At 39.7% G+C, this 27,197-nt stretch overlaps 1 protein-coding gene across 1 annotated transcript in view; it reads right to left on the bottom strand.

The window, feature by feature from the left end:
- Positions 1-27,197, bottom strand: part of SDK2 (sidekick cell adhesion molecule 2) — a gene marked incomplete at both ends in the record, with an annotated part of 427,058 nt that overhangs the window by 158,924 nt on the left and 240,937 nt on the right. The window contains one exon of the mRNA XM_083351383.1: positions 14,642-14,801. Coding sequence (XP_083207509.1) covers positions 14,642-14,801 — 160 coding nt within the window. The remainder of the gene's footprint in view (positions 1-14,641; positions 14,802-27,197) is intronic.

The raw sequence follows: 27,197 nt of genomic DNA, 5'->3' as shown, positions 1-27,197 counted from the left end.
TTAATTAATATATTATCTATTTTCTTTTTTTGTTCTTTTTGTTTACTGTATAATCACTATTTAATATAGTTTGTTTGCTTCACCTATATGTATACATATATATATACTGTGTGTGTGTATGTATGTGTACACACACACACACACACTTTGTATATGCATGTGTGTGTGCACGCACATATGTAGTGCGCGTATACGTTTGTGTGTATGATTCCAAAATTGGATCAATCTTTGAGAGCTTATGCAAATGGGCCAATATGCCAAATGCTGACATTGGGCCTTTAATAGGATGAGACAATGGACTGATATCAGGTTTTGACAGGAAGTTAATTTGAAAAGGGATTTAAATGATCAAATGATCAATAATCTTATTAACACTGCTACAAAATTCGACTTACATTCCTTCTGCTAACAATAACATCCTGGATAGAGAAAGAAAAGATTAATTGAAAAATATAGTCATTTCGGGCAATATTATTTCATAGTCAACCAGAGCTTTGCACATTGTCCAGTTTATCCATTCACACATCTCACAGGCCACAGGTGAGGGAGGGAGGGAGCATGTGTGAAAATCTGTGCTTGGGATCTGAACCAATTTTTTAGGGAGTAGCTATGGGGAGGGGGGAGGAAATCGATTAAATAAAAACTGCACAATTCTTTTTCGATTGCTTCCAGCTTTCAACAAGACGAAGTTTTTGTGGTAGACAGTTTTGTCTTTGGAAGCAAGAATATTTGGGATGGGAAGGAAAGAACTGACATTACAGTTATTATACATAGGTTACTCCACCAGGTTTGAGAGCCATCTCTGTTGGACTGGACATTTTTAAAAGTTTTAATTTTTAACTGTGTAATTAATATTTGGGGCTGTTATTTAATTTTTTTCTTAACTTTTGTACTGTTGGTTTTTTTTTATTGTTGTTAGCCGCCCTGAGTCCTCTGGGAGATAGGGCGGCATATAAGTCCCATAATAAATAATAAATAAAATTATAAGGTTCTCTTTCTCTATTTTTCCACTGGGGCAGCTCCAAGAGAGGTACAGCCGACTGCATGATATTCAGTCTTTCTCACATTATTTTTTCATTCTTCTCCTTCTACATATGCAAGCTTTTACTGCCCTCTCCCAGTTCCTTTCATTTCCCTTGTCCATCACTATTCAGGAGAGCCCTCTGAGTGCAGATTTCTTCAAAGTATCTGTCTACAGGTGCCTGACATTTCATTCCAACTGCAAGTGGATTTTATTTCAGAACAAGAGGAAACTTTATTTGCACACTGACTGAGTGAATAGATGGGGGGAGATAAAGAGCAATTTAAATCTCTTTTTTATTCATGTCCCTCTACATTTTATGCCTCTATATTTTTTTCTCCATTTACCATTCCTAATTCCAGCTGCCTTATCTCTTCCTTCCTGCCTTTCTATCCCAGAAAAAAAAAGAACAGAGAAAAAAAAAGACCATTCTGATCACGGCATTTGTCCCCAACCTCACCTCTACCTCCACAAAAAAGGAAAGAGAAAGAAGAAAATAAATAATTGGGTTAAAATAGAGATCTGTTACAGGGAAGGAGGGAAAATCTGTAATGGTTTTTTCAGTTTTCAGTTTTGAAAGCAGATATCGATAGACTTTGACTTATGATTACAACTGAGCTCAAATTTTCTGTTGCTAAGCGAGGCAGCTGTTAAAATGAGTTTTACCCCATTTTATGACCTTTCTTGCTATAGTTGTTAAGTGAATCACTGCAGTTGACTGAATTATTTGGTCATTAAGCATATCTGGCTTCCCCCATTATGCTGCTTCGCTCACTCACACTCTCTCACACACACACACACACAAACGTAACTGTGGTCTAGTGAGTTTATTAATATTCCCCATCAGTTCCCTTCACCAAAGAACGAGAACTGTCCCAATCAATTCCAGCCATAAGCAAATCAAGGTTAATCCACTGAGCAATGGCCCAATAATCCACAAGGAACTTGAAAGTTGTTCAAACAAAATAACTTCACCAGGCATAGTACTTAAATCTATCAGGCAAAACTTAAATTCACACACAAGAGATCTCATGGGGCATGATTCGATTCCAAACATGGTGTCAATCCAGTGTGAAGCAGGAATCACAATGACCAAACACACATAGCTAGAAAACAAATATGTTGTTCCCAGAAATGCCTCCACCTGTGTGCTGTCATAAATAGCCAGCTTTCCAAATAGTGCAGCCTATCAAGATGGGCAGGGCCCTCTCCTCCCGAGTAGTCTGGCTGACCTTCACTGCTCCTGCCTTTTCTCTGCCCTATGTGTTCTCGGATCAGGTGCAGAAGGCAGTTCCTCCTCCTCTTTGTTGGCCACTGAAAGCTTCCCCCAGCTGGAGCCTCAGCTAAATCCCTTCTGGACAGTAGTTCAGAGCCATCAATCAACTTAGTACCTGACCTGCCAGGAATTAGCTCATCTCCCCTGAGCTAACATCTGAGGAGGTATCTGGGGAATCATTCAAAGGAGACATCACTCCCATTGACTTTGCTTGTCAGAAGCCAGCTGGGAAGGTTACAAATGATGATCAAATGACCCTGGGACAGTACAACTGTCATAAATACATCCCAAATGCCAAGTGCCTGAATTTTGATTACATGACCATGGGAATGCTACAACAGTCATAAGCATGAAAACAGTCATAAGTCATTTTTGTTGTTGCTGTTGTAATTTTGAACAGTCACTAAATGAATGGGTGCAAGTTGAGGACTATCTGTGCTTTCTGGGCTATACTTGGGCTTCCCAGAGAAATTACTGCAGGATTTTTGGTGAGAGGAAGATATCTATCCTTCTCCTTAATTAAAAGGAGATTGTTCTTTACTGCATGGAAGTAGAAATATCTAACTTGTGATCTAAAGCATGCTTACCAAATTCCTGTTGGCAACTAAAAACATTTTTTGGCTATTACTCAATGACATTCAGTCATGTGAAAAAAAAAATACACCCCACTGAAACCTTTGACTTTTTCAACATACGGCCATCTGACCTTCACTGAACAATTTTGATAGATAAAGGGAATATGATATAACAAATATCGCTTAGCATTTATATTTTGTATTCTACTGTGTAATCTCAGTAAACATAAATGCAAATTTTGCATGTGCTAAAAGTAATCACAATGCATTAATCATTATTCAAATGCCTAAAATTAAAATTGGGTGCCAATGATTAGAACAACATCAGAGAGGATCTGGGAAACCTTAGATCAGTGGTGGCGAACCTCTGGCATGGGTGCCAGAGGTGGCACTCAGAGCCCTCTCTGTGGGCACCAGCGCCATGTTCCAGAGGTGGCAACTGTCCCTCTTCAACCAGCCGCCTGCTAATTTGCTGAGGTCCCACGTGGCTGAATGCATCCCGGCAGGGCTGGTTTCCCTCCCTGCCCATCCCGTCCCTCCTGGCCTTGCATGCTCTCCTTTTCCCAGGCATGACCCACTGCATCACCTCCTCAGCTGTTGGCTGACCATTCATCTCAGAGGTGGCTTCTATGAACTGCTGGCGATGGGCTGCGGAGCCCCAGAGTGAGCCTGTCAAGGGGGCAGCAGGCTGTGGCTACTGACGGACACCGTTGTCCCCCATGCACTTGCTGACCTCTGTGTGTGTGGGGGGGCAATGGTGTCAAGCAGCAGCCGCCCCAGCCCTTGCCTTGCCCCATGGCAATGACACTCCCACCCTGCCTCACCTCACCCCACAGGATGAGTCTCCTGCCTACCGCCCCACCTGCCAGAGACCTCATGGAGCTCCCCCAACCCTGCCCACCCCGCACAGGTGTCCCTCCCCACGAGCAACATTGAGGTGACCACACCCACCTTGGCCACACCCACCTTGGCCACACCCACCCAATCTTCCATGACCACCACAACCACCCCCACCCAATGGGCCACGCCCACCTGGCACCCAGTGATAAATAAGTGGGTTTTGGATTGCAGTTTGGGCACTCAGTCTCTAAAAGGTTCGCCACCACTGCCTTAGATATTTGCTTTGATTTGCTCTTTGTTGTTGCACTGCGGGGTACCACCATGCTTAGATTAAAAATCTCAGAGGCCTTCTGAATGACGGTTACAGATGCCTATGAGTCTGGGAACGGTTCTGTAAAGATTGCCAAAAAATTGGACATCAATCACTCTGCTGTTTGAAAGATTATCCTTAAGTAGAGAAGATTTCAAGCAATGGCTAACTTGCCCAGGCTCGGTTACCCCGGCAAGTTCAGTCAGAGAACAAAACAGAAGATGCTGGAAGAAGTCTCTAAGAATCCCAGAATTTCATCACATAGCCTACAGGTAGTTCTTGTCACTGTTGATGGCAAAATGCATGAGTCTGCCATTAAAAACAAGCTGCAGAAATTAGATTTACATGGGAGGTGTGCCAGGGAAGAAACCTGTGTTGTTTATTACAAAAACCAGGGCAAAGATTATAATTTGCTCCTAAAAACATCCATAAAGACAATGTGCTCTGGACAAACAAGGCTAAGATAAAAGTTATCTGACTACAGCACCAGAAGATATATTTGGAGAAAACCAAGGACAACATTATACCAGAAGAACCTGATGCCATCCACAAAGCATGTGGTGAAAATGTTACTGCTTGGAGCTGCTTGGCTGAATCAGGGCTTGGGCAGATCATCATCTTAGAATCCACTGTGAATCCTTTCTTCATTGGACCAGGATAATGTAAAACCATCTCTCAGAAGACTGATGCTTAACTGAAAGTGGACCTTGCAACATAACTCTAGTAAAAACATCTGCATGGAGGAGTGGGAAAAGGAAAAATTCTCTCATCATCTCAGAGACTAGTAGATATTTTTAAAGAAATATTCATGTGAGGTTGTTTCAGTCAAAGGAGGCAATGTGAGGTATTAGAGCCGAGAATGTGTTTTTAATTTAATTGCAGTAGTCCAGACAAGAGGCCACGAGCGCATGAGTGACCGTGCATAAATCATCCCGGCTAAGATAGGGCCGCAACTGGCGCACCAGGCGAACCTGGGCGAAAGCCCCCCTAGTCACAGCTCCTATATGGTCTTCCAAGGTGAGCCGTGAATCTAGGAGGACTCCCAAGTTGCGAGCCCTATCTACGGGGGGTAATAGTTCACCCCCCATAGCAAGAGGTGGAATGTCCGAATAAACCCGGGATGAAGATATGCAAAGCCACTCAGTCTTGTCGGGGTTGAGTTGAAGTCTGTTCCTCCCCATCCAGACCCGAACCGCCTCCAGGCAACGGGACATCACGTTGAGGGCATCACTGGGGTGGTTTGGGGTCGAAAGGAAAAGTTGGGTATCATCAGCGTACTGATGATACCCAACTCCAAAACCACGAATGATCTCACCCAGCGGTTTCATGTAGATCAGACATGTCAAACACAAGGCCCGGGGGCCAGATCCGGCCCACAAAGTGGTTTCATGCGGCCCGCGAAGCCATCCTGGAAACCGTGAGGGAACGGCCCCCACTGCCTTGGCCCTGGCCCAGAGACCCTCCTCCTGCCAGAGACCCTCAGATCTGTCCCACTCCTGCCCAGGCCCCCATAGGCACCCTTGATGCGAACGATGTAGAGCTGGCCACGCCCACCCAGTAGGCCATACACACTTTAGCCATGCCCACCCAGTAGGCCACGCCCACCCTGGCCACGCCCACCCGGCCCCCTGAGGGCAACCGCAATGCTGATGCGGCCCTCAATGAAATTGAGTTTGACACCCCTGATAGATGTTGAACAGGAGAGGCGAGAGGACCGACCCCTGAGGAACTCCACAAACGAGAGACCTCGCGGTCGACCTCTGCCCTCCTGCCAACACCGACTGCGAACGTCCCTGGAGATAGGAGGAGAACCACTGTAAGACCGTGCCTCCCACTCCCAGTCCCCTGTAGTTTTTGCTACAGAAGTAACAGAAAAGTTGTATCTGTTAAATTGTTGTTGAACAAATGATTGCATTTTTTTCATAGTTTAGACAACATCTTTATCTTTACATATTGTTTTAAAGAAGATAAAATATAGGTATGTCTACATATGTTAAAAAAAACTTAACATAGGCCATATTTACTTTTTCATATTACTCTAATTCAAAAGCACATTTATATACTTTGTTTAGGATTTCAAGGCCAATTCATAAATTATATCCTATAAGCTGGGTGTTGTGAGATGCAAGTAACCAGGAATAGGAATTGAGTTCAAAACGTTAAACGTTTACTATACAAGTATCTGGTTTACTACCAGTTAAGCTAAATTGGCACTAGGTAAGAGTCAACAGAATGCATGGGTCACTGTTAGCTGTGCAGTGATTCCAAACTGATGATACATTTAACCCTGCCCTCAATGTCAGCCTGCTTATCTCCTATAGCTGTAAACAATGTGCATATTATGAATATACCCTCTCAGATTTTTTACTAGTTTTTAAATTTAGAATATTCTGGCTTGTAGTAATGCAGGTAAAACATATGGATGTACATTTTGCTTGTCTATGCATTCTGGATCACATCTCTCTCTACTAATTATTTCATTTCAGAAGCTATTTCCCAATGTTATCTTTTATAACCTAATTCACAATGGCAGACCAAAAATGAAAAAGGGAGGGTGGAAGGGAGGGAGGGGAGAGAGAGAGAGAGAGAGACAGAGAGAGAGAGAGACAGAGAGACAGAGACAGAGACACGGAGAGAGAGTGAGCCAGACATAGTTTCAGCACAGAAGAAAGCAAAATCAACCAAGACAGGTGATTTGTATAATTTACACCCCTATGCTACTTAATGGGTCATTTTAATCCTAACACAGGCAAAAATGCACAGAAGGTTCTACAATGTTTGTAGCGTTATAACTTTCACATTTGCTGTTTTTCAAAGCTTCCATGAAAAGTTTTATACATTCATAGAAAATCTGTAAAGCTTAGCTGGGTGACTACATTATTTTCTACTTAACATTTTTAAGTAACTTAAATAAATAACTGTTTCTATTGGTGAAAGCATATGATTATACTGTGCCATCACAAATTTAAAGCGAATTGGAAAAAAACAGCATTTTCCTCTCCTTTACCAAAAAAACAAATAATCTACTCTGAGGTATTATCACTATCTAGGCTAAAGAATCAATATGGTTAATTAAGGGGAGTGCACTGGGTTATTGTAACATGTTTATAATTATAATTATCAACATCACATTAAACGTGAAAATATTACAATTAGCGTTTGTTTTAAAATAACAGTAGTTGTTAGTAGTTGTATATCAAGAGCGATTTACAGTAGTTGTATATCAAGAGCGATTTACCTGTCTTACTATTTTATTTAAAAAGTACTATGTAGTTTTAAAAAAAACCTTAGCTCTTACACAAAAGACACTATGTGTGTATGTCTATTTATATGTGTGTTTATATCTATGTATGTGTATGTATGCTTGTATGAAAATAAATAAAGTAAAAATGCTATACCAAACTACCAAATAAAAGAAAATAAAATCAAGCTGGAGGCTTAAAGACAGAAATTCAACAAGGTATTTAATTCAAAAGCTTCAATTCAATCCAAGTTCAAAGAAAGGTTTGATTCAAAGAGTGATGTAGAAATAAACATGAAACATTCAAACATTGGATCCAAATGGTAGCTTTTATAACAGTTTTGGGTAAAAACTAAATTATAGGAAAAAAATTACAAGACTGATGATTAGGTAACATAATCTAGTGATTTTTTTCCTTTATACAGATGATCTTCAAAACATTTGAGGGAGGGCCAGCATAAAGCCCAAGATCAAGAATGGTGACATCCTCAGGACATAAAATTTAAATATTTTTTTAAAAAATGTTAATCAAATTTCTGTGGCTATTTCTGTAATGATTCTGAGCAGCACACAATATTAAAAACAGTTAAAATACTGTCACCAGTAAGCATAATAAATGTCTGGTGATAAGTGCCTCTGACCACAGGAAACACTGAACGCAAATGGTAGCTTTTTATTACAGCTTTGGGTTGAAACTAAATTATAGGGAAACATTTACAAGAGGAAGGATTAGGCAGTTGAATCCAGAGATATTTTTCCCCTTTATACAGATGATCTTCAAAACGTTTGAGGAAGGACCAGCATAAAACCCTGGGTAACTCCAGGTCCTATGACATATGATATCTCCAGGGCACTAATAACACAAAAAAAGTTCCTGTAACAGGTCTATTGCACACTTTTGCCCAATGGGTAGAGGAAAAGTCCAGGTTTTAGTATCTGATTAAACAAGATCAGAGTAGGGACCATTTAGATCTCTGAGGGGATGCTACATTATTCTGAAAAGAAGGTTCTTTGTAGGGGAGACCTACCTCCTTGTCCCATCAGATGACACTGTTTAATCAATGGGATCTAAAGCATGCCAACTCTTTCCAAACATACAGGACAGGCAGAAATTACAGGAGACAGGAAGTATCTCAAGTAACCAGACCTTCTATGTCACAAAGGGCTTTATGGTTGATAATTAGCACTGTGAATTCTATCTGGAAGCCAACTTGTAATCAGTGCAGAGCATAAAGCACAGGTTTACACATGCACACTGTGATGTGGCATGACCATAACTCGTTCATTCATTCATTTTCTGCCTGTGCTATTGCCCTCTGGATCAGCTGCAGCTTCTAAGTGGTCTTCAAGGACAACCCCATATTGCATATTGCAGTAGTCCGTACACTATGGACCATTCATGTTTTAATTCAAGCAGTTGAAAAAGTGAAAAATAGTCCAGTCCCAAAAAAAGATTTGGAGATTTGCACATTTTTGGATGGGAAGGCCAATTTTTTTGTATGTTTCATCAGTACCCCCAGATATGGATCCCTGTATAGAAGGATGGTCCACACCCAAGAGCAGCTGTGGTAGAAACTGGGAAGATATCTCTCTCTGGGATGATGATGATGATGATGATGATGATGATGACAATGAGGCGATAATGATTTTGTTGCTTTGCATGTACACTGAGAGTTTCTACACTGAAGACAAATTCTTTGTGTCTAATCACACTTGGTCAAATAAAGTATTCTAGTCTAAAGTTTTCCACTCTTTCTTCTAGAGGAGCCTTAAGCTATGGTCTAGGCCAGGGCCCCCCAATCCCTGGTCCGTGGACCAGGACTGGGCCACAGCATGCCAGCAACCGATCTACACAAACAAGCAAAGCCCCATCCATGAGATGCAGGCAGAACACAAAACCACACACCCTCCGGTCTGCGGACAAACCTGTCTCCATGGAACCGGTCCCTGGTGCCCAAAAGGTTGGGGACCCCTGGTCTAGGCATTCAATGAGGCTTTTCTTGGCAGCTTTCAGGGAGGGGACCCTTCCCAAGGTCCCAACATTGCAGCAGCAAGAGGCCTTAAAAATGATGCCTTAAATTGGTACATGTCTTGCCTTGTGCTGAATTATTGATTAAGATGGAGAGGATGACACAGACTTACACACACTTGCACACAGACAAGGTGTTGGGAAGCACTTGGCTTGAATTAAAGCTAGACCTTGAGTGGCTCTGACTTTGTGACAGTTGTTTTCTTCTCAAATTACTGAGTGAGAAAGAAATGGAAGAAAACTTTTTTATGGGCTCCTAAGGTTGAATGGCAAGAGAGAGAGAGAGAGAGAGAGAGGGAGGGAGGGAGGGAGGGAGGGAGAGAGGGAGGGAGGGAGGGAGGGAGGGAGGGAGAGAGAGAGAGAGAGAGAGAGAGAGAGAGAGAGAGAGAGAGAGAGAGAGAGAGAGATTGCTGTAGGCCACAAAGCCAAGTTTCCAATCCATGATAGATAAATGATAGCAATCAGAATGAGGGATAATTAACAAGCTATTTGAAGAGGGAATAACTTTACAAAAACGTCAGTTGCAACCAGAGGCGCTTTCCATCTTCAGTGTACCAAGAGAAAACAGTAATAAATTAATAGAGAAGGGCAAGTGATTCACAAATTAATAAGAAGTGAATCCTAGTTCGACAGCTGTTCTTACGTGTCTGGGAACTTGTGATGTCCGTTTTACTAATGCATAACTTGATATCAGAATGAGGTATAAGTGTTAGGCATAAATCTCACCATCTATCTGACTAGAGATGAAATTTATTTTAGCCCACTATTTGAAAATATAAAAACAGGAAAATAAATTACAGATCAGAAAAACAGAAGCATTTTATACTGGTGAACTTTTGTTTGTGCATGTGTGAAATAACATTAATAAGTTTATTTCTTTTCATCCAATGCTATGCTGCCTTATCATGGTGGGTGGGTGGGTGGATGGAAGCAGATGTTTCTAGGAGGGATGAGTGAGAAATGCTAGGGATGTATGCCAAGAGCATACAGCTCAAACAAGGCCATTCCCAGCTACCAAGATAGCAGACAGCATACTAGACAGAAGTGATGCAGAAAGATACTGGAGGCAGATACAAAGGTATCATTTCATACTGTGCAGGACAAGACAAAGATAAACTACTTTTGTATTTTCCTGGAAAATCACACCAATAATCAATATAAACTGATTTATATTTATAGCATTAGATGAGGGTAGCCTAAGGCTGGATGTCACTCAACACGCTACTGAGGAGGAGCTGAAGATCTTTCAGAATGCTAACGGTGTTTCTAAAATGGCTAGATAAAAGCTTTTGGTAAGTCTAGTAGCTGATGTTGCCCTGCAGGAAAATAAAATCCAAAGCTGCAAAGACAGAATTACTGTGGGAACATGGAACATAAGAGTCATGAACGTGGAAAAAGTTAACATAAGATGAAATGAATTGATTAAGGTAAAGGTAAAGGTTCCCCTGCACATGCGTGCTAGTCGTTTCCAACTCTAGGGGCCGGTGCTCATCTCCGTTTCAAAGCCAAATAGCCAGCGCTTGTCCGAGGACGTCTCCGTGGTCATGTGGCCAGCATAACTAGACGCCAAAGGTGCACGGAACGCTGTTACCTTCCCACCGTAGTGGTCCCTATTTTTCTACTTGCATTTTTACGTGCTTTTGAACTGCTAGGTTGGCAGAAGCTGGGACGAGTAACAGGTGCTCACTCTGTTATGCGGCACTCGGGATTCGACCCACCAAACTGCCGACCTTCTGATCGACAAGCTCAGCGTCCTAACCCACTGAGCCACCGCATCCCCTATGAATTGATTACTCATTGACATATTTGGCGTCAGTGAATTGAAATGGAAATGGAATTGGACCCTTTCGAACAGAAGATCATACTACACAGGACATGAAAACAAAGAAAGAACAGCATTGTATTCATAATCAGGAAGAAGATAGAAAGGATAGTCCTTGGGCACAATCAAGTCAATGACCAGATAATATCAATTAAACTTTTCAAACAAGCCTTTAATATATCAATTACCCAAGTTTATGCTCTAATCACTGATGCAGAAGAGGAGTTTGATGGTCAAGTTCAATCTGAAGTCAACAGAACATGAAAGCAAAATATATTGTTTCACTGTATAGCTTAGGAAACTGAAATGAGGTTAAAAAAAAGACATCACTTTCTGCCAGTCCAAATTTCCTTATTTGTAAGATAATCTTCCAACAACTAAATGACATCAATATGCATGAACATCACCAGACAGAACAAAACAGAAGTCAAACAGATAATAATATTGGTAGAAGAAGGAGGAAAAGCTCATTTGCAGCAGCAAAGACATTGCCAGGGGCTGAGATGTGGAACAGATCACAAACTGTTCATGTGCAAACTCCAAATCAAGCTAAAGCTGCAGAACAAAGCCAACACCCTGGCCAACAAATTGGAAGCTGTCAGTCTTTGTAACAATACCAAAGATGGGAGATTTGACAGAACGTGCAAATTATTGTACAATATCCATAATCTCACATACTATGGTAGCAGGGTAAGGTTTAAGATTATCTAACACAGATTAAAAAACCAAAATACATTATTACTGATACATGTTGGGATAATAGAGAAAGCCAAAGAATAGCAAAAAAAAATCACTATGTGCTTCATTGAATATAGAAAGGGTTTAATTGTGCAACCCTGTCAAGCTGTTGAATGTGCTTATGAAAATGGGAATCCCAGAACATCTCATTATCCTCATGGGAAATTTATACAGGCCAAATATGGTGAAACAGACTGGCTCTAGGTTGGCAAAGGAGTAGGAAAAGACTGTATTCTTTAACCTTATGTATTCAACATATACTATATGTAGAATAATGTATAGGTAAAGGTAAAGGTTCCCCCACACGCATGCTAGTCGTTTCCAACTCTAGGGGCCGGTGCTCATCTCCGTTTCAAAGCCGAAGAGCCAGCGCTTGTCCGAGGACGTCTCCGTGGTCATGTGGCCGGCACGGAACGCTGTTACCTTCCCACCGTAGTGGTCCCTATTTTTCTTCTTGCACTTTTACGTGCTTTCGAACTGCTAGGTTGGCAGAAGCTGGGTCGAGTATCAGGCGCTCACTCTGTTGTTACACGGCACTCGGGATTCGACCCGCCAAACTGCCGACCTTCTGATCGACAAGCTCAGCATCCTAACCCACTGAGCCACTGCGTCCCTCAAATAATGTATAGGGTGTACCAAAAGTCATCTCATAGGCAGTTTATTACATAAATTATATTAAATGTTGAAACTGGTTCTTATTTACTTTTAAACACTTCCTTAATGAACTTTGAATGTTCACGAGTACAGTAAAAATTTCCCTGAAAAAAAGCATTAATTAATAAAACATATTGTGATTGCTCTAACTTTTAATACATCTTATATATTAAGGAACCTGGATTGGAAGAAAATGATCATGGTTTAGAACTGGAGGAAAAAAACTTCCACTATGATGACAATAGAGCTCTGATAGCTGCAAATGAAAATGTGCAAGTTCTTGTGTAATGAAAGTCAAGGAGTACAGTGAAAGAATGAGACTAAGTTAAAATATAAAGAAGCCAAACCAGTGACAAAAGATGCAACAACTAGAACCCTTACAACTGACACTGACAATAATGAAGTGGTGAATAGCTTCTATCTTTTAGGATCGACTCTCAACAATGAAGGGATCTGTAGTCAAGAACTGCATCACAGATGTTATGTATCCAGGTGCAGGCATCTGCATAGCAACAGCCACCAGGGGGCGTGGCCTGGACGGTTTTGGCGGGAAACCTAGTTTTGGCGGGAAACCTAGGGCCAACCCCATTGGCTGGCCGCCTGCCTGGCTAGGTATATAAGGAGGCCAGGTAGCCCTTGTTCTCCAGTACGCACCCCCCCACAATAAAGAGCTGAACACGTACTCCGGCTGGCGTCTTTTCCTTGCGTCGGACCCACTACATTATAACAGACAACAACTTGGCCTCAGAAAATATTCTGATGTGTGAAGATGTGCTTGTCTCTACAAAGATCTGAATCATGCAGACAATGTTTTTTCCCTATGATACTCTATGGAAGGACACATCGGACGTTGGAGGAACACAGAAAGAGTAGTGATCCTTTTAACTTTGCTGCTGGAGCCTAAGACGACTTCTGAGATTATCTTGGATAGCTAAGAAAATGAACAAATGAAACATAGAACAAATCTATTCAGAGTCCTCACTCAACGTACAAATAGCCAGACTAAAATCATCATATTTTGACATATTATGCGAAGTCCTCTGCTGCAAAAGGTGAAAAAAAGAAAAGAAAATGACCAATAGCAATAAATGCATCATCAGAAGATTTGAAGGATCAGGATTAGGACAGAGAATCTTTTTATGGAGAAATTTATATGAAGAAGATCTATACGATAGGAGTAGACACAGACTTTATAGCGCATAACCAGTCAGGATTTCTGGTGTGCTGATTTCGTATGCAATTTGTTTCAGTTTTAAACTACTAATGCAGGATACCCTCTGCAAACCAATTTAGTTAAAGGCATCTTTTGGTCTTTGTACAAAAGATCCTTGGTGACATGGTAGAATACAAGGAATAAGAGAAGGAAGGGAGGTTCTGTTTGAAAGTAAGTTATCTGATTGTGAAATATTAATTATGTCTATCCCATCAGTAACAAAACAGACTGGACATTAAAGCCCTGAGAAGCTGAAGCTGCGCAATCTACCCATTTAAAAGATTATCCCTCTGTGGAAAAATGGTTTATATCCATCTTCTTCAAGGGTGTTTTTTCCCCCCTCTAGGACTCTTGTTTTCAAATCAGTATTAAGAAAGCAGAATCTAGAGATAAGGAGCCAACTTTCATAAGTAAACAAAGTGGCTTAATAAACTTGGTATCAAAATTACTTTCCTTGATTGCTTCAAGGGATAGAAGGAGAACTATGTAGACTGAGTGATTCTTGATTAACAGTTTGTACATAGGACAGGAAATTCTTTTTAGCTTGTGAGATAGGCAAAATTAATCTTGCCGAATATGGGCTCAATATAGCTCACCTGAAGAAATTCTTCTCATTTTGGCTTTCACAATTGATACAAGTCCAACCCACTCATTTAATTGTCTGCTTTTGTCACTGTTAGCATTCTAGACTATGACAAAAACCCTTATCTATTTAGCATTATTCTTTGTATGGAAGAAACAGCATGGAATCCACTTCTCCACTAATCTTTTTAGATACTACGTAAGAAGATAAATTGATTAGAAATTCAGGATGACCCGATGAGCAAATCTGAAGTTGCAGATAATATAGGTCCCGAGGGAGTAAATGACAAGCAGCTACAGGGATGTTCACTGCAGAAATTCCTGACAATTTTTGACATACCTGTATTCCAGTGAGAACTTGGTTAACTCTCTGTTGTCATGGAGCCATTTGAATTCCAGGGGCCAACTTCCTTCTGCCATGCAGGTCAGCACCAAACGATTTCCCTCTAGATGAACTTGAGTGCGCACTGGCTCTGTCTTGAAATATGGGGAAACATCATCTGAAATGATAAAGGAAAATGTGTTAAACCTGTGCATTCTTCACCACATGTAAGATCCTTAATATTGGATCGGACAAGTAGCCTGTCCATCTAATTTATGTCGGTCTATGAATGAAAAGATATATGCCAATTCTGAAATTGTCTGTCTTTTGTTATGTGTAAATATCTTTTCTGAAACATGTTTTACTACAGTGAGAAATCTAGACCTATTTAGTGTAACATATATGTAAAGCGTCACCTTTAAAGCTGTACATGACACAGGGCCAGTTTAATTGTGGGTTACATGTTGTTCACCGTTTGTAAATAAGATTTTTGCTAGTTTTAAAATTGGTAACAAGTAATTGTGTGTGTGTGTGTGTATTCTTGTAGGCTAGTAGCACACGGACATACACAAACATGCCCAAAGATTGGTATCGACTGTGAGAAATGGAGGTTACTGCTTTCCCTCTATTTTCTTGATGAAAATTATCCCACCCCTGAAGCTGTTCTTTGCTCTACAGGGTAAAATATATAGGAACCAGTAGGATACCTGAATGTTTTGCCTTGAGGGAGAAATGACAGCTTTTGGGATAGGGTTATTTTAATTGTAAAAACAGTATGGGAGAAAGGGTTATGCTGTCCTCCTGAGTGAAAGGGGCTGTCTGAATTGGGGAAGGGGGCTGTGTCTGCTATTAACATTTAAAAACACATACAGAGACGTTCTCCAAGAGAGAGTGATGCCATGTACTTTCTCACAGATGATTCCAGGCAAAAATCATGAGACAGCCAGAAGGAACGAAGTAGATTATAATGGGATGAGCTTTATTTTACAATCTTCTGGGGGGGAAAAAGATATATTTTTTTTAAAAAAATAATCTCTATTTTGTATTAATGCCCCGACACTTTAACTCTCTAGGTATCTCCATGTATTGTAGAAAATATATTGAGAAAATATATTTAAGTGAAGATTATAGATTTGTCTTCTAGGTCCATTCAGAATTGGACTCAAATCATGTTGAGATAATAGGCAAGGTAACATGTAGTTTTGCTGTGAGGCAAATCATTAAGATCTTCTGTTATTTGTTTATACTTGTTTTAATCTTCTGTAAGCCTCTGAGAGATATTGGTGAGTGGATAGCCCTAGAACAGGGGTGTCAAACTGCTGGCCCGCGGGCCAGTTTCATCATACCAAAGCCGTGCCCACCCCACTGCCAGCAATGCAAAAAGAGTCATGATATGTCGCGACACGTCACATGACGTGGTGAGTTTGACACCTGTGCCCTAGAAGTTGCACACAGATGAGCAAGGTCAAGGAAGCAAGACAAACAAACAATAACAAAAATAATAAAGTTGGAAGGGACCTTGGATTGTCCAACCCCCTGCTGAGGCAGGAAACCTTATATAGACAATTATATAGACTTCAATAAGACATCTTTAATAATAGTATTTGGGTAAATACAGGTAGCCTTCAACTTATAACCTCAATTGGGACCAGAATTTCCAAGACTGCCTATATTTACCCTGAAGAAACTACAGAGTAACACATGTCTACAGAAGCTGTCTAGACCACTCCAAATTGCAGATAACCAAAGCAAACATCCATTGAACCTTTACAAAACTTTTCTTTTACATATATATATATATATACAGTAGTTGTTTCTTCCTAATTACTGGCTTCCCTGAAAACTGGTGAGGCTAAGGTAATGAGAAACGTCTGGTGCTAAAATTCTACTAGGCTTAATGATTGCTAATGTGAACTTAGATGTTAAAGGCCTAATGTATTTGCATTGGCAGCAGTTAACAGCTATTCCTATAAAAGTACAGTACATCAGCTAAGTTCAATCATTACCTATGTATTAAATCTGCTTCATTTAATGAAAAGAGAGGTGCAACATGATGCACTGTGCATTTGCTAAGATATCATATGGAATGATTCCATATTTTCAAACCAAAGCTGAAGATAAATGTTTTGCCATGAAAACTACCACTCTCCTATTCTGGTAACATTGGCAAGATAAACAGCAGTAAATTAGACTATTTTCAATAAGTAATTAACAAGGGGAAAACATTCTTGTGTGCTTTTTCAACAAGGTTGGTCACTTAATAATTTGACTTCGACTTTTTTATTTAGAACACCACTCAAGCTTTGGAAATAAAAATAGTGCTAGGTTTCCATTTACATCTATCTGAGTAAAAAATCTGTGCATTTTACTTAAGCTTGCATAGATCTGAGAAACAGGCTTTATTTGTTGAAAACTGGATCTTCTCTTCCATCTTTGTCTCTAACTTTTAAAAGTAATCTAATAGGAGCAGCCCTAGCAAAGGCTAATTAAATCAATTTGTAATCCCCTTTTAGAAACTGATGGCAAGACTAAACTGCTGATACTATCTGCACAATCCTATCCAGTGCTTTTTTTTGTAAAAGAAAAAGGTGCCGGAACTCACACATGTCATACAACCCGCCTTGCCTACCCTACAAGGTTCCATCCAAAAAAGGTGCCGGAACTCCGTTCTGAGCGTTCTATGAGAAAAAAAGCCCTGATCCTATCTAATTCTCTGCGATTCTATGGACCAGCGCTCTGCATATTTTCCAGTCTTGTATGGCTCCTTTCAGTTGTTTTGTGTTCTGGCTGGTGTTGGCTTTGATGCTGTCTAGCAACTGTGGTTTTTTTGGCAGCCTCGTTTCCTTTTACCGCTGACCATTCATTTATTTTTTATTATTATTATTTTTTATTTTAATTCCATTTATATCCCGCCCTTCTCCGAAGACTCAGGGTGGCTTACAAGCTTAGCAGTTGATTCCAAGCATAACTACTTTTTCCAGGGAGATGGATGTGTGACATGGCCAAAATAAGTAAGGTAGAATTTTGTGATCCTGCCTTTTTGTGATATGTCTGGTTTTATATGCGTCACTACTTGTTTGCCTGTCACTTTTGCTGTCCAAGGAAAGCTCTGGAGCCTTCTCCAACATTGCAGCTCTAACAAGTCAATTTTCCCCGTCTAGTTCTTTCATGGTCCAACTTTTGCAATTGTAGGTAGATATATGAAACATGATAGTGAGGACTAATCTGCATTTGGTTGCCAGGCAGAAATCCTTGCCTTTTCATACTTGGTTCATGCTCATTGCTGTTCAACCCAGAACAATTTGACACTTAATTTATGGATGGCATTCACTGTTATGCTTAATCTGGGATCCTAGGAATCAACTACAGATATACAATATTCTGTCTGTCTGTCTGTCTGTCTGTCTGTCTGTCTCTCTCTCTCTCTCTCTCTCTCTCTCTATCTATCTATCTCTATCTATCTATCTAGATCACCTACATAGACAACCTTTGGCAATATATAAAGATTGGTTCCACCCTCTTTCCCTGCCTGCCCCTTGGGTTACTTGAAGAGGAACTCTTGAGAATCCAGAAGCTAAGTTTCTACTTGTTTATATTTTTTTGTTGCTCTAATAAAGTTACTTCCTATCTTTGGTCTTTGGTCTTTTTCTTTTAGACTAAAGTAGATAGCTTTGCTTTTTGCGTCACAAGCACTACAGACCTTAACTTTGTGTTTAGTTCTTGTCGTCTTTTGTGCTGTGATCCAAAAAGTAAAGGTAAAGACCCTTTCCCACTGATGGCATTTCCTAGGGACCATGTGGACACATCTTTGCTTGGCAACAGTTCAAACACAACTTCCCATAGCATTTTTCCCAGGCTATCTTTTCCTTTCTAAATCTAACCTGCAATCCTCGTATTTGCTGATGGTCCTTCATGCAAGAGGGACAACGACTGACTATGCATAACTTTTTGAGATCAGTCAAAGTCAGCTTTCTACTGCCATCCAGCCAGGTAATAAGGCCAAACATCTTGTCAACAAAGGAGGAACAAAAATAGAATTAAAATTAAATTAAAATTAAAATCAATCCAAAAATTAGATCACCAAGTCAGTTGCAGAATCCTTAGGTTTATCATGACTGCATCTCCCAAGAGGGGAACACTGAACACTTCTGAATACACATTTCTTTACCGACATGGAAGTTTAAAAAGGTTCACCCAATCTTCTCTGCTCTCATTGCTTGAGAGCATATTTTCCTTTGCCATTATTAGACCGTGCCTATAAAACTGGCTTTTCTCCTGTGCACTGGGGCAAAGAGCTGGCTTTCCTCCCATTGGACCAGGATAGTAATTGAATGCTTTTGCTCAGTGAGAACGAGCACTTGTAATGCCCGGCCTTGGCTACATGCGTGACTGTGCTTTGTAATATTGGATTTAAAGCATATTTTAATTTGGTTTTGATTGTTTCTCATTTGTATTGATATGCACTAGTCAGAGTAATAAATTATGAATCAGGCATAATTATGATTTACATATTTTAAAAATAAAAATAATTAAAATATAATCTGCAAAACTATAGCATCTTATTAAATGTTGTATTAAAATGCTTTTCCCATCCATGAGTGGAAAAATAAGTTTCTTTCTGGCCACTGCAGCTGCTTAGATGGGAAAATAACTACTCTAGAATATGGCCATCTATTTTTAGCACATACTTTAGGATCAGAAAATAAGATGAGCCAAGGACTCCATGATCTGTGGTTTGGACAATGCAGTAGTGGGATGGACATCCTCTATTATTTTTTAGTTGACTAGCCATTCAAATTAATGCCAGATATGGTACTGTATTTAGTAATTAAAGTAACTAGGTAACCCTCCCTCCCTATGCATTCCCGGAAGCTGTTTAAATTCAATCCAACCTATGGATATGTATAGAGTAGTAAAGAAATTAAACCTGATTATAAAACAGACTGCCAAGAACATGAATTTCTCTGTGGTCTGTTGTTGCTTGCTTTGGTTTCATAACCTGATTTCAATATAAAAAAATTAATTCTGAAGAGTGATGACCCTCAAGTGAAGCTTGATACCTAGAGAGGTGTTATGTTGATTTTCCCCTAATTTATTTTTTAATTCACAAAAGTTACCAACGAACACATTTTTATTAGTCACCCTCTGACTCTTGTGGCAGAATAAAAGGGAAGGGAAGGGAAAAAATAAGGAAGAAATATTACTTCAACTTATTTCCAATGCTTTTTTGGGGGGCGGGGGGTGGGGGAGCTTCCCTAATTATGAAGATCCATGAATTTGCCTGGGACAGAGGGACAGCAAAAGGGAAAGATGCTAGATTTTCACAGAGAAGTATTATTGCTTATGGCACTGGCTCTAAGATCTTTTCCTGTCGCTGGATGCAATGGCTTTTCTTTACCACGAGTAAAGTTAAGTCCTGACATCTTCTGAAACAAGCAAATAAAAACCCAAGGCCAAATGCATGCCTAGTAATTGCGTGACTCTCTTGTTAAGATTTATTCCCCTTCTAAGAGAGCAGTGCTATCGCTGTACATATTTTATGGGTGAAGGGAACTGAGGCATAAATATAGAGGCATAAGGATTGTACAGGATTATTATTACACACATCAGGGAACTAAATTCATATTTTCCAAGCTGGCACACCCGCTCTCCTCCACACCTAGCATTCTGTGCCATATTATCCACAATGACACAGTTCTGATCCCTTTGCCATATTTGCGCCTACCTGAGCCATTTAGTAACCATATCAACAAGAGCTTAGAGTCCATCTAGGATTTCTCTAAGCTGCTTTGCTTCCTTTATTCCCAGCTGGCTTCTTAGCATTTTAAAGACTGTACTAGGCTTTTAAGATAGTGTGTGTAAAGGGTGGTGGGTAGGGGCTGAAGAAGAGGGAAAGAAGAAAGCCCATTTTATTTGCTATGTAAAATTGGAAGCTTCATTTTCTGTGTAACGAATGGGATTCTTTTTTTTTTTACTTCAAAGGTGCATTCAATTTTCCAACATACTTTTCAAATATACTTTGAACCGCATTATTTGTATTCATTTGAATCGAAAAACAAAACAAAACAAAAACCCCGAGCCAAATAAATAAATCCTCGACTCTTTCTCTGCTTTAGTTCCTGGTATTCTATTTGTCATAAAACAATAACCATTTGGGTCCTGGGGGATTAAATTCCTCTTTTTCATGTGGGACTAATTCAGAACCTACAAACAGCACATGAATAGGTGTATACCCATGCAGAAAACACAATGTTAAAAGGGTTTAAGCTTTTTCAAGACCCCACAGACGGCAATTTGCAGTGAGGTGTCCTTTCTATTTTATTGCTTGCATTGTCCTCACAGACTTTTGGGAAATGGCAACAAATAAAAGAGTGTCAACTTCAAGGTGGTAAAACGTTTGAAGTGTATACTTTATTTCACAGGTATGACAGTTTCGTGCAAAGGGATCTCACAGTGTTCTGGAAAGAAAAATAAAATCAGAATCATCTTCATTTACTGATAAATGGCTGAACTCTTGAGCAATATGGATGCTGCAGAAAGGATGTTTGGGTGATTCTCATCTATCTCATACCATTGTCTGAAAGAATCAGGAATGGACCCAGCAATTTCTGAATTTTTGATTCCATGAACTAGAATAGAATAATAACTATTGTCATTTTGAATGAACACTAATCGGCATGCATTAAAATGAAATTTCGTTGCATACAGCTCTCAAAGGATCGCCACCTCCAATATACACTACATAAATATCACAAAAATAAATAAATAAATAAATACAGAATTATGCATATACCCACATATATTACATGACACAAAGAAACAACAGTCTAGTTTGGATTATGTATACATGTACAGTACATTTTGAGGACCCAGATTGTTGGGGGCAATAAGCTGAATTTGTAATAATGCCTCTTGGGGTGTGTGTGAAAGCCTTAACAAGCAGGCATATACATAGAATGAAGGCTACTGCTAAGCTTGTAAGCCGCCCTGAGTCTTCGGAGAAGGGCGGGATATAAATGTAATAAAAATAAAAAATAATTTAAAAAAATAAATACATGGCAAGAAAAATGAATCTTGCGAGTTTACCAGACGGACGGCATAGAGAACAAAGCTATTACAGAATCAGGTAGAATACACGAATAAACATTTTGACAATTCCCTGTTAAAGTTAAGAAATGACCCATCAATTCTTTATAGCCAGATTTCTTTAGAACAAAAGGCAACAACAGATTGTCTATAATTCTTTTTTTTTAAAATGAAGTATTTGAGGACTGACAATCTAAGGCCAGGGATAGGCCACATGTGTCCTGGCACAAGTTCACACCTGCGATAGCACTTTTTCCAACTTAAAATCTCTCATCAATAATAATAATAATAATAATAATAATAATAATAATAATAATAATAATAATAACAACAACAACAACAACAACAACAATAATAATAATAAAGTTGGAAGGGACCTTGAAGTCATCTAGCCCAACCCCCTGCTCAGGCAGGAAACCCTATACCACTTTGGACAAATGGGTGTCTAGTCTTTTCTTAAAAACTTCCAATGTTGGAGCATTCACAGCTTCTGGAGGCAGGTTGTTCCACTGGTTAATTGTTTTGTCTGTCAGGAAGTTTCTCCTTAGTTCTAGGTTGCTTCCCTCCTTGATTAGTTTCCATCCGTTGCTTCTTGTCCTGCCTTTGGGTGCTTTGGAAAATAGCTTGACTCCCTCTTCTTTGTGGCAGCCCCTGAGCTATTGGAACAGTGCTATCATGTCCCCCCTCGTCCTTCTCTTCATTAAACTAGACATACCCAATTCCAGCAGCCATTCCTTATATGTTTTAGCGTCCAGTCCCCTGGTATCATGTCTCATACCTAAGCCCTTGCTATGGTGGCGCAGTGGTCAGAATACAATATTGCAGGCTAATTCTGCCAACTGCCAGCAGTTCGATTCTGACTGGCTCAAGGTTGACTCAACCTTCCATCCTTCTGAGGTCAGTAAAATGAGGACCCAGATTGTTGGGGGCAATATGTTGAATCTGTAAACCTCTTAGAGAGGGCTATAAATCACTGTCAAGTGGTATATACGTTTTAGTGCTATTGCTATCCCTATTGTTCTAGGGCTACCGAATGATCACAATGAGAACTGCAAGGACAGGCCTTGGAAAGCTGGACCAAGGACAAATGGGATATACATTAAAGAATTACAGAATAATAAGAGTTGGAAGAGACCTTGTAAATCTTCTAATCCAACCCCCTGCTGAAGCAGAAGTCCCTACACTATTTCAGGAAAATGGCTATCCCATGTCTTCTTAAAAACTCCCAGTGATGGAGCACCTGCAACCTCTGAAGGCAAGCCGTTCCACTGGTTAATTTTTCTCACTGTCAGGAAATTCCTGCTGCACTGCTTCAGCTTTCAGCCAACCTCACTCCTTCCCAAAGAAAGCATTGGAAATGTGGAAAGATTAAATATCAGGTGGCTTAATTTCATTTAGAACTAATCTGGTATACCTTTTTTTAAAAAAAACTTGGAAATGATATGCAGAACAACAGATTTTGTTTATTAAGCATACGTATTTTCCTTGCAAAAAACCCTCTATGCACAATACATAAATGGATGATTTCGGTATCTTCCCAATGCTGGAAACAGGTGTATTTCCAGGGATATTATCCCCTCTCCCCGACATATGTCATTATCAGTTTTGTTTGTTTGTTTAGAGAAATGTGAGGATTAACAACAAGAAAGGGAGTGCTGTTGTTGTAGCAAGTGGCTGTTTAAGTATTTTTATTGAATGTTAAAAATAATCCCCCCTCCCTTTCCCCCCCCAAAGACTTGACAGGAACACTTGAAAGGCTCAATTGATTTTGGGGGTGCCTGGCTTGGAACAAAACAATCAAATCTATAGTGTAACAGGCAAGTTGAACAAGCAAGGGCAGAAGTATCAGACATGATCAATCCACAAATTTCATACCGCTGCCAATCAATCACGAGAGTGGATTTTGCATACTAGACACAGAGGCTGGAGACCCAAGTAACTTACCAGACTGATTCAGTTCAAACCCAGAAGGTTTCTAATTTAAGCCCTGGAGTCTTCCATGCCTGGAAAGATATGAACTTGAATTCTTACAAATCTGACACTTTGCTTGCCAGGGACTATCTAAGTAGCTGTGAACTTCTGTTATGGGAACATTACAATGTGCACAGAGCAAAGGACAACTGAGAATGCTGCAAGCATTCTTTTTCATATGAAAAAGAAGTTAGTTAATTAATTGACTTGTGCAGGTCACAGGTCTTGGTCTTCTCCAGCTAAAAGTAGCCAATGCTTTGGCTGGCATTCCAGTTACTTCCATTGCCGATAGAGCTTCACCGATATTAATACATTTAATGTAAGTGAGCAGTTGCAAAAAATATAATTCTGCTGCTCAGACAAAGGAGCGATTAGTGTTCAAAAGGCTTTAAACTGGAATTGACAGGAAACAGAGAACTTGGATTACTATAAAAAAGCAGGGAAAGGGGCCTACAGGAAAGATTTGTGATATATTATCTGTGTTAAATTTTCCAGATTTCTCTTAAGAGACACACAGATGCACCAAAGAAAACAATTAAAGGGAATTTGTTTTTACTCTGTAGTCGTTCATACAACAATATCCATGTCACCTTCTGTTCAACTGCACTCTTCTCCAAGTTTAAAATTCATTAACTAAACATCTTTTATCAGCTTCCAAAAACTTGCCCACCAAATAGCTTCTGTAATGACAACCCAATAAATTCTCTCCCTGGTTAGTTTTTGTTCTTACATTTTAATAGAAATATGCAGACTTGCATTTATATGTACACACTTAGTCTGCAATTTTTTTCGTATATAATGTAACATACCTTTTTTTTTAGTTTCTAGCACAGAAAGGAAGAGATGTGTCCACCTAGAAAGATTTTTTTTTCCTATAGTGATCTGTCCCTAATCTGATTTTTCAGGTCTTCCAATGGTGCAGCCATCGCTACTGTAATTGAGTCCAGCTACCTTGCTGCCTCTTGTCCTCTGTTTCACTTTCCTTCCATGTTCCCAGCATTAGTGCCTTCTCCAGAGAACTAGGTCTTTGCGCAATGTGTCCAAAGTAGAATAATTCAAATATGGTCATTTGTGTTCTTCTGAGAACTCTAGTAAAATTTGCTTGGAGATCCATTTGTTTGTTTTCATGGCTGTATCCAATGACCCATTTGCATCTTAATGTATTTCTGCAACAGATATGGCCATTGTGGAGAGCCAATACTCTTGAATTAGTCCGCTGACTGCCAAAGCATGAGATAAAATTTCTCCAAAGATGAAAAAGAACCATTTTCTACCAGTAGCATCAGTTTCACTCAATTCATGAATTCCTTTCCTATTCATATCTAAAAAGGTGTTTTGTGAATGCAGAAACATAAGTGTCCTCCTGTTCCGCTCAAGTTTATACCTGTGCTTGATCTAGGCAACTTTTCTAACCTCAAGCACTATAGGTGATAATAGTGGGTCGGGAGCCATGCATATGCTGCACATTTGTACAGACACTTATGAAAGCTGCAGCTGATTCACAAATATATTAAAACCGGCTTGTTCATTCCAATCACACACATAATTCTGAGAATAGGCTTTTTTTCAGAATTAATTTCAGGAGTAGGGATTCAGTGCCTTTGAAATTGTACTCTGTCTAGAACAGGACTAAGGAACAGGTTTCACAGTCTGATTTATGAGATGGGAAAGAAAGAAAATATTATGGCTAGTTCACTGACTAAGTTCTGAGTAATAATATAAAGTCATGCTAGTGAGGGGAATGGAGGGAATAGATGTATACATAGATATGAAGATCAAAACACCTGAAGTGCTTTTTATGGGTGCCGGAAACTTACCAAGGCTGTGGGTCCAGTTAGTGTTGTACAAATCTATACATCTAATACAGACACAATGATGGAAAGCCTTAATAAATTATTCAGCAAATTGTAAAGGATGATAGTACTGTAGTACAGGTACAGGTAGTTGTAGATTATGACCACAATTGAGCCCAAAATTTCTGCTGCTAAGCAAGACAAGTTGTTAAGTGAATTTTGCCCCGTTTTACAATCTTTCTTGCCACAGTTGTTAAGTGACCACTGCAGTTGTTAAGTTAGTAAGACGGTTGTCAAATGCATCTGGCTTCCCCATTGACTTTGCTTGTCAGAGGTTTGCAAAAGTTCATCGCATGACCCTGGGATACGGCAATTGTCATAAATACAAGCCAATTATCAGGCGCTTGAATTGTGATCACATGACCACCGGGATGCTGCAAGTGTGAAAAATGGTCATAAGTCACCTTTCACAGTGTTATAACTTTGGACAGTCACTAAATGAAAGGTGGTAAGTTGAGGACTACCTGTATATTTTCACCACTAATGGGTGACTGCAATACAAAAACAACAAAAAGAAGAGGGTGTCTACATAAGCTGCCTTTAAGCTTCAGAAGGAAAGGCAGAGTGCAGTACAAATCTAGATTAAGATGATGATGATGATGAAATGGAGAAACCTAAAATCATGAGAATATATGGACTGGATGAGAATGTTCAAATCCATAACTAGAAGTATCTATTTTCTTTTTTTCCCCTCCCCACTCTTTATCAGATTGTTTAGGATATGAATTTCAAAAATTCAGTTCTGGACCAAATATAAGCTGACTATTCTTTTGACATGATGATCAGCAAGCAGAAACTCACATACTTTGGGCATATGATGCAAATAGATGATAGACTAGAAAAAAATATTACACTTAAAAAGGTTCAGAGAAGTAAAAGATGGAATAGACAATGGATAAGGTGACTGGAAGGGAATCAAGATATCACTGAAATATATTTTGAAAAGCCTTAAGTTATTACAAGAAACAGATAAAGATAAACAAGGGTTTATTGGCTAGGTGAACAAAAGCTGCATTTGGCTTGAGGTCACCTGATTAACTTCCAGTTTCCAAGTTGGTAGATCTAAAGGCATTACTAATGCTAACATCATTTCTTGTGTGTAAAACAAAACTGAAAAACTGCTTTGCTATTCTCTTTTTTACCTGCAAGCATTGTACTGTACTGAAAAATAAATAAATTCATCCTCCTTCCCCCAAACTATGTCGAGAGAGCTGATTTTTTTTAATATTTCCAATCCAATGTCTCAACAGTACTCGAGAGGGGTAGGGGAGAGAATCCATAAAGGCAGCACAACCATAAAACACCACAATAAAATCCATATACAACTCTCAAAAAAATAATAAAAAGAATCAACAAAATCAACCTTCATCTTAAGTTACAGAAAACTGAAGTCTATATTAAAAGATCTTGGACTGTCTCCGATACAAACTATTCTCTAAGGCAGTGGTCCCAACCCCCAGTCTGTGGACAGGCACCAGGCTGCAGCATGCCAAAATCCAGGCCACACAAACAAGCGAAGCTACATCCACTGGATACAGGCAGCATGCAAAACCACACTCCCTCTGGTCCACGGAAAAACCGCTCTCCATGGAACCGGTCCCTGGTGCCCAAAAGGTTGGGAGATGCTGCTCTAGGGAGATGGAGCTCCCTAAGCTAGAAGATAC

The sequence above is a fragment of the Vipera ursinii genome (assembly GCF_947247035.1).
Source record: "Vipera ursinii genome assembly, chromosome: 2".
In the NCBI taxonomy this organism is placed as follows: domain Eukaryota; kingdom Metazoa; phylum Chordata; class Lepidosauria; order Squamata; family Viperidae; genus Vipera; species Vipera ursinii.
Note: the sequence above shows the minus strand (reverse complement) of the source record. Positions and strands in the feature narration are given on the sequence as shown.